Source organism: Rana temporaria, chromosome 12, assembly GCF_905171775.1.
Source record: "Rana temporaria chromosome 12, aRanTem1.1, whole genome shotgun sequence".
NCBI lineage: Eukaryota > Metazoa > Chordata > Amphibia > Anura > Ranidae > Rana > Rana temporaria.
In genome coordinates this window covers 48,217,434-48,225,470 of record NC_053500.1, presented here as the reverse complement: position 1 = coordinate 48,225,470, position 8,037 = coordinate 48,217,434, and the positions used below count along the sequence as shown (strand labels likewise).

At 48.3% G+C, this 8,037-nt stretch overlaps 1 protein-coding gene across 5 annotated transcripts in view; it reads left to right on the top strand.

Moving 5' to 3' along the window:
• Positions 1 to 1,029: 1,029 nt before the first annotated feature.
• Positions 1,030 to 8,037, top strand: part of LOC120919568 (embryonic polyadenylate-binding protein-like) — a 154,664-nt gene continuing 147,656 nt past the window's right edge. For 4 of the 5 annotated variants that reach the window (XM_040331779.1, XM_040331777.1, XM_040331775.1 and 1 more), the window contains exons 1-2: positions 1,030 to 1,167; positions 6,605 to 6,803. In XM_040331779.1, the coding sequence (XP_040187713.1) occupies positions 6,611 to 6,803 (193 nt within the window). In that variant the 5' untranslated portion in view covers positions 1,030 to 1,167; positions 6,605 to 6,610. The remainder of the gene's footprint in view (positions 1,168 to 6,604; positions 6,804 to 8,037) is intronic. The other variant, XM_040331776.1, reaches the window with a different exon arrangement.

Genomic DNA, 8,037 nt, shown 5'->3' with positions numbered 1-8,037 from the left:
GATCGGTGACATTGATGAGGAGGCACCGATTGGTAGCACTAATGGGCACTGATTGTCAGCACTGATAGGTAGCACTTATCAGTGACACTGATGAGGAGGCACTGATTGGCAGCAATGATGGGCACTGATTGTCAGCTCTGATGAGCACTGATTGGCAACACTGATGGGTACCGATTGGCAGTACTGGTGGGCATCGATTGGCAGCACTGATGGGTCTGCTGATTATTAGTGCCCTGATTATTAATTAGTGTAGGTGTCTCTGAAAGGAAAGCCGATAACCGACTTGTGTTACATAATGCTTCCCGGTCATTGAACACAGCTGATCATGTGATAAAGGGCCGCTGTGATTGGCCCTATATACCCTGCGGCACACAGGCATCGCGATTACAGGAGGATGCCCATGGACACCATCCTGGCAAAGTAAGCTTGCGCTGTAGCCGTCTTTTAGCTATAGGGCGGGCAGGAAGGGGTTAGACTCATTTAGTGCCTTATCTGCATTAAATTAGCCTCAGAACCTGTGTGATTCCTATGTGTTCAGTTTTAAAGGGATAAATTGGCAACCCTAGTCGCTGATGGTTTTGTTACAGTGGCCCTCTGCCGCCATAGTCCCATTCAGAAATCTGCTGGACAGTGTGACACAATAAGAGCAAAACTGAGACACCTGCACACACAGAGCGTTGTCACTCTATAACAGGAAATGCCTGAATAAGCTGCTTCAGGGCAGGATCACCAGGGATTATTTTTATAACCACTGCAAATGTATTAATACTGAAAGTGAGTTTTATTCAACTTTATAAGGTATTCTGTGATTGGTTCTATATACTTTGAACACAGCACCACCTGTGATTGGACACCAATGGGAAGGCAGGAAGTAAACAAGCATGGCAGGCTCTAGTGTGCCGGATGTAGCTAAGGGACCCGATAAGCCACGCCCACACACGAGGTCCAAGCAGCGGAAGCTCCGCCCCCACCCGAAGCTGTAGAAGTGGACAGCTCCGCCCCCCTTATAAGTTTCAGCAGAGGAAAGCCCCGCCCCTACAACGGTTCCGCTCCTGCGTAGCGGACCAAGGAGGTGTGGCGTAGACAGCAAAGGCCTGTTCGGCTTGGTGTGAGCTGTGATCGGACGTTCTCCATCGTCTTCCTCTACCTTAAGTGAGATCTTACTAGGTAGGGGTGTCAGTAGTAGTGTGTATGGTGTGGCCCCCAGGTCGGCAGACTGGTGTGGGGTGATCATTACCTGCACCATGTATAGTGTATATGGCTGATTACAGGTGCGTGGCTGGTGAGCCGCCATTGGACCTCCTTATGCTAGTTGCCTGGCTGCACTACTCTCTGGGTGACTTACCTGGGCTGCATGCTTGTTCAGAGATAGCCAGGCAACTAGCATTTTCAGAAGGAGATCAGCAATGGCAGCCCCCATGTTCACTTTAATGGAAGTTTGTTGCACCTTTGTAGCTCTTGATGAAGTACCTTTCCTTGCCAGGTCATCGGACATGCTGGGATTTGTAGTTCCCCAGTAGATGGGGGGGGTCCAGCTCTAAGACATGGACAGATTGTTGCATGTTCCGCATTTGGCGATGATCATTGCTGGTAAAGATATCGCACGTTTGGTGTGCTGCGGTCCCATCCAATGGCACTCCAGCCAACGGACGTGTGTTGCACAATATGGTGACTTCAGCGCTAGTTCAACGGCACGGTAAGTTACTTTCTGACCAAAATAGTTGCCTTTTAGTTGCAAAGTTTTAGAAGGGATTTTGATTGATTGGCGCGGCAAGACGATTGGATTGGCGCGACAAGAAGCTTGGATTGGCACATCCGCGCAGCAAGAAGCTTGGATTGGTGCATCTGCGCGGCAAGACGCTTGTATTGGCCCATCGGTGCGGCAAGATGCTCGGATTGGCGCATCAATGCGCTTAGATCGGTGTGGCACGATGCTTGGATTAGCGGTCAGGCGTGGCAAGACGCTTGGATCAGTGCGGCAGGAAGCTTGAATTGGCACACACGCAAGACACTTGGATTAGCGCATCGGTGCAGCAAGACTCTCGGATTAGCACATCAAGGCGCTTGGATCGGTGCGGCTTGGATTGGAGCATTGGTGCGGCAAGACTCTCGGATTGGCGCATCAAGGCGCTTACATTGGTGCGGCAAGACGCTTGGATTGGCTTATTGGTGTGGAAATACGCTTGGATTAGCGCATCAGTGCGGCAAGTCTCGGATTAGCGCATCAAGGCGCTTAGATCAATGCGGCAAGATGCTTGGATCAGTGCGGCAGGAAGCTTGAATTGGCTTATCGGTGCGGTAAGACTCTCGGATTGGCGCATCAAGGCCCTTGGATTGGTGCATCGGTGCGGCAAGACTCTCGGATTGGCGCATCAAGGCGCTTACATTGGTGCTGCAAGACGCTTGGATTGGCGTATTGGTGTGGAAAGACGATTGGATTAGCGCATCAGTGCGGCAAGTCTCGGATTAGCGCATCAAGGCGCTTAGATCAATGCGGCAAGATGCTTGGATCAGTGCGGCAGGAAGCTTGAATTGGCTTATCGGTGCGGTAAGACTCTCGGATTGGCGCATCAAGGCGCTTGGATTGGTGCATCGGTGCGGCAAGACTCTTGGATTAGCGCATCAAGACACTTAGATCGGTGCGGCAAGATGCTCAGATTTGCGCATCAAGGAGCTTGGATTGACGCGGCAAGACGCTTGGATTGGCACATCGGCACGGCAAGACGCTTGGAAGGCGCTTAGAGCGCTGCGGCAAGACGATTGGATTGACGCATCGGTGCGGCAAGGCGCTTGGATTGGTGCGGCAAGACTCTTGGAATGGCACATCGGTGTGGCAAGACTCTTGGATTGGCGCACCGGTGCTGCAAGACGCTTGGATCGGTGCGGCAAGGCGCTTGGATTGGCGCATCGGTGCGGCAAGGCGATTGGATTGGCTATGTGATTCTGGTATGGCGTTGGTACTGTAAGGTTAAATCCAATTGTAATATACAATCGAATTGAGGTTTGCAACCGATTACTGCGACAGGATTACTGCGACAGCGCCGTGCAGACTTCCTGGAGGGCTCTGCACGTGTTCTATGCAAACACGCCAGAGCTCATCCTTAGTAGACAACCAGCCATGTCTGTAGGCTGCAGCAGAACATGGTGGCCTCCCTCCGCAAGCTGATCACAGGGGGAATCGCAATTATTTGCGTTGGATCCTTTCTGCCAATGGGTAAGCTGGTACTGAAAATCATTGTACATTCTCTCTCTGCCCTACCTATGCATGTTAATTGATCCGGTTTCACCGTACATGTTTGCTCGTGAGTACCCGGCCTTAGAGTACTTTAGTTTTGCCTGTCAGGAACTGACTCTGGTGCTCCTCTTTATTTAAAGAGAGTTACCAGCCTATTGGACCGCTGGCTCTTTATTGAAGGCACCATGTCTAAGTCAAAAAATTGCTAAGCTGAGCCTGACAGACCAGTGACAAAGCTTGCCTGTAGCCACTGTACTGCTAGCAAACAAACTGGCAAACCAACTACGTGACTTCAAGATCACCGCTAAACCGGGGTGTCTAAACCCCATTGCAAAACCTGCTCTAGGGACTTCAGGTGTGGCATTGGAAAATATGTTGGGGTCCAGAAATGTATACCCTATGTTAGTTAGGTTCCCGGCTCTGCTGCCTAAAGTACTAAGACCAGGTAATGCCAGCTCAGCCCATAATGAATCCCACAAGAGACCCCCCCCTTATTCCTTTGCTTCGGCTGTGACCTATAGATTTGGGCTTAGATGGTGCACAGATGCAAAGGTGAGCTTTTCTCTAACTTTAAAAAATATTTATTTTTTATTTTTTGGTGTTATGCCATAATTGGGGTCCCAAGGTTCATACCCTGCTCCGGAGATCCTTCCATGGATACAGTTTTTATGCTCTGGCTGCCTAAAAACTCCATATTCACTGGTATACAGAATTACCTTTCTTAAAGTGGAGGTTCCACCTGGAAAAAAAAATTTCCACCAGAAATCAAAAAAAAAAAAAGGGAATTTTTTTTTTTTTTTTTTACTTACCCTAAATAGCTGTTATGCGGAAGTGCCAAATCTGCCTCTTCATCCTCCGCGGCGGATTCTCTTCCTCCTCCTACACTCGGTATCTTCTTGTAAATGGGGCGCGCTGCATTCTGGGAACTGTGTGTGTCCCAGAAAGCAGCCGGCCCATTCACAAAGCGCCGCGCTGCTCACGCATGCGCAGTTTCCCTTACTGTGGATGGCGGCGCTTGGACCTGCCAGGATCGAGGATTGGCCTCGGCGGGGGCCGACATCGCTGGCGGCTAGGACAGGTAAGTGTCCTTATTAAAAGTCAGCAGCTACAGTGTTAGTAGCTGCTGACTTTTAATTTTTTTTTTTTCTAATGGAACCTCCGCTTTATGCTGGCCATAGATGAAACAATTCTTGGCCGATTCAGATGGAACTGGCAGAGATTCGATCCACCTATGGGCAGCATGTTTGATTTTTAGCGTCTTCAGCCTCTAGCAATAATCATTGTGTTCTCTCAGCCGGGACGGCTATCTGCGAAAACTGGGAGAACACAGTAGCTCCATGGGAGGGATTCCCCCCCATCAACACTCATGGGGGGGGGAATAAATCAATTGTTTTTTCTTGCCAAACGCCCCCCAAAAAAACCTGTGTGAGTTCCCATTCGTGGCGTTGTGAACTGGACCTGACAGCTGAGTGTCTCCCCCCCCACTCCCATCTATGAACACTTGTATAAAGCTGGCCATACGCTATACAATCTCTGTACAATTTTACCAGATCTATGGAATAGGATGAAACGCCTGAACAATTTTATTCTATTTGTATCAAATCAGACAGGCCATTGAACTACATAGCTGATGGGAGATCTAAGGAGATTGTACATAAAATGGTAGGAAAGTGTTATAGTAATTGGGGGGGGGGGGGCAGAGTGGTGAGCACGCCCTTTTCTCTGATGGTGCATTGTGGGATTCAAACCTTCCTGGATGTCACATGATCTACAGCACAGGTGTCAAACACAAGGCCCGCGGGCCGAATCCGGCCCTTTAGGCCATTTCATGTGGCCCCCCCCGCCCGTTTCCACCTGGTCTCAGCAGTAGATCCTGCACTTCTGTCCAGCCCTCCTAGCAGCAGCACAGGCAAGGGATGCTCTGATGTAAGGGATAGTGTGTGTGTGGGTTTTTTTTTTATTGCGCTCCACTTCTGATGGTGGGGGGGCTCTTGTCACCTGATGTAAGGGGGATGCCTGGGTTGCCGATAAACCAACCCTTTGAGGGCAACCATAATGCTGATGTGGCCCGCAAGGAAATGGAGTTTGACACCCCTGATCTACAGGAAGTGATGAAAGCAAAAAAAAATTCAAACACCCAAACATGAAAATTCAAAGCTTACATCAATGAGGTAAGTGAGAGATGAGCACATTGGAATGGCTGGGCCAGAGATGACAAAAGTGAAATTCTGCCCAAAAAGGACAACTTATCCTTTTAGGATTTTCATGGACCAATCCACAGTCTTTGCAGCCTAGGGAACTACCAACAGATATGGAGCATTGTAACTTCCTCTTGTCAGTTGCTGAAACGGTACGGTGTTCAGGTCCATATTTTACTATCTGAGATTGGCTAAGATGCCATCCAATGAGTATTTTATATGAATTTTCCAAATTCAATATACAAGTAAAACCTTGGTTTGAGAGCGTTTTGCAAGACAAGCATAATTTTTCAATACATTTTTACTTGATATACAAGCAATGTTTTGATATACAAGTAGCGTCATGTCACAACTCAGTATAAAATAAAAGAGAAGAGAGGCGCCTCTAAGTGTAGCAATATGGTTATATTTTAATGACGGTCCAACATTTAGCAACATATTGCTACACTTGGAGGCGCCTCTCTTCTCTTTTATACTCTGTAGCTCCTGTTGGATTTTGCTTCTAATCCCCTTGTGTATAGACATTTTATGGTTACACAACCTATCGCATTGCTATAATCTTTTTATATGGACTATAAACGGAAAGACCTATGAATAAATGGTTGTGGAACGAATCATTCGAGTTTCCATTTTTTCTTATGGGGAAATTCACTTTGATATACAAGTGCTTTGAAATAAAAGCATGTTTCTGGAACGAATTCTGCTCGCAAGGTTTTACTGTATTAAAGGAGCCCAATTCTTTCTACCCAACTTCTCTTCCCATTTATTTTGTCATGCAATTGGTTTTAGGAATCATTTACAATGAACTGATGATTGGATTGATATCATTAGGTTAGGGGCATGACTACCTTTTTATTTTATTCTCATTAGTACTTTTCCTTATTGGGTATCCCTGACCTACAGAATTTCAAATGGTGGCAGCACCAGCGAATAGATTTTGGTGCTTCCACAAAGGCTGTGGTTTTTGTATAGTCAGTCCAGTGATGCCTGGAATGCCCGAGGGGTAGTGTTCCTTGCCAACGTTGTCCTTGGGTCAAGGTGAGTGCTTCTGTCAATGTGTGAAATATGACCTGTCTTGTACATTTGTATCTGCATTAGATCATTCGAGGCAATGTAGTTGTGTTAATGTAACTTTTTTTGTAAAATTGTTGGTTCTGTTACCCTTTTTCAGATTGCCATGAATGCAGCCGGGCCAGGATACCCGCTAGCCTCCCTGTACGTTGGGGACCTGCATACAGATGTCACAGAAGCAATGCTATATGAAAAGTTTTCACCAGCAGGCCCGATATTGTCTATCAGAGTTTGTCGTGATCTGACCACTCGTCGGTCCCTTGGCTATGCTTATATCAATTTCCAGCAGCCTGCTGATGGTAAGCTTTGCAGCGTTTATCTTGGCGGTTAAAAAAAAAAAAAAAAAAGATCGATAGATATCTATCTTTATCAGGGATGCACCGATACCACTTTTTAAACCACGAGTACCGATACTTTTTTGCAAGTACCAATTACCGATGTCTATCGCCTAGAAAGAGTTGGGAGTTGGGTGAGGGCTGGCTGGGAGAAGGGGGAGAGTAGATGGGTAAGTGAGGGCAGGGTAGTTGAGGGTGGGGTGAAATGGTGCTTGTGGGGTGGGAGAGTTTGGATGGAAAAGGCTGTGATTGCTGGGGGGAAGGGGATGGGAGGGTCATTGGGAGACATGGGAGCAGAGGTGACAGCTGGTGGAGGGCTGGAGAACGCAACACAAGGAGGGCTGGAGGACTCAGCGCAAGGAGGGCTGGAGGACGCAGCGCAAGGAGGGCGCAGCGCAAGGAGGGCTGGAGGGCGCAGCGCAAGGAGGGCTGGAGGGCGCAGCGCACGGGGGGCTGGAGGACGCAGCGCACGGGGGGCTGGAGGACGCAGCGCACGGGGGGCTGGAGGACGCAGCGCACGGGGGGCTGGAGGACGCAGCGCACGGGGGGCTGGAGGACGCAGCGCACGGGGGGCTGGAGGACGCAGCGCACGGGGGGCTGGAGGACGCAGCGCACGGGGGGCTGGAGGACGCTGCGCACGGAGGGCAGGAGGATGCAACACAAGGAGGGCTCAGTACAAGTGTCACTGGGCAGAGCTCTGTTTCCCATCTCTACATTGTATACAGCCTTGTACACAGTGACCATAATCAATCAATTTTTTAATCTAATAAAAACACACTTGCAGGAATTGTAGGAAGAAAAGCTGCAGGACAGGGGGAGGAGGAGGCGTCCGGCTCCCAAGCTGACGTCTCCGTTATCTGTTTCGGATATCGGCGCGTTTTTCGCGAGTACCGATATCGGCATTGGTGAAACCCTAATATATAAATAAATATATATTACACATACACACAGTGGGGAAAGCCAATTATTTGATCCCCTGCAGATTTTGTAAGTTTGACCACTTACAAAGAAATGAAGGGTCTATACATTTTTTTATCATGGGTGTATTTTAAATGACAGAATATCAACCAAGAATCCAGAAAAAACACATGATACAAATGTGAGTAAAATAAGTATTTGATCCCCAAGAAAAACATGACTTAGTACTTGGTGGAGAAATCCTTGTTGGCAAGCACAGGGGAAAGACGTTTCTTGTAGT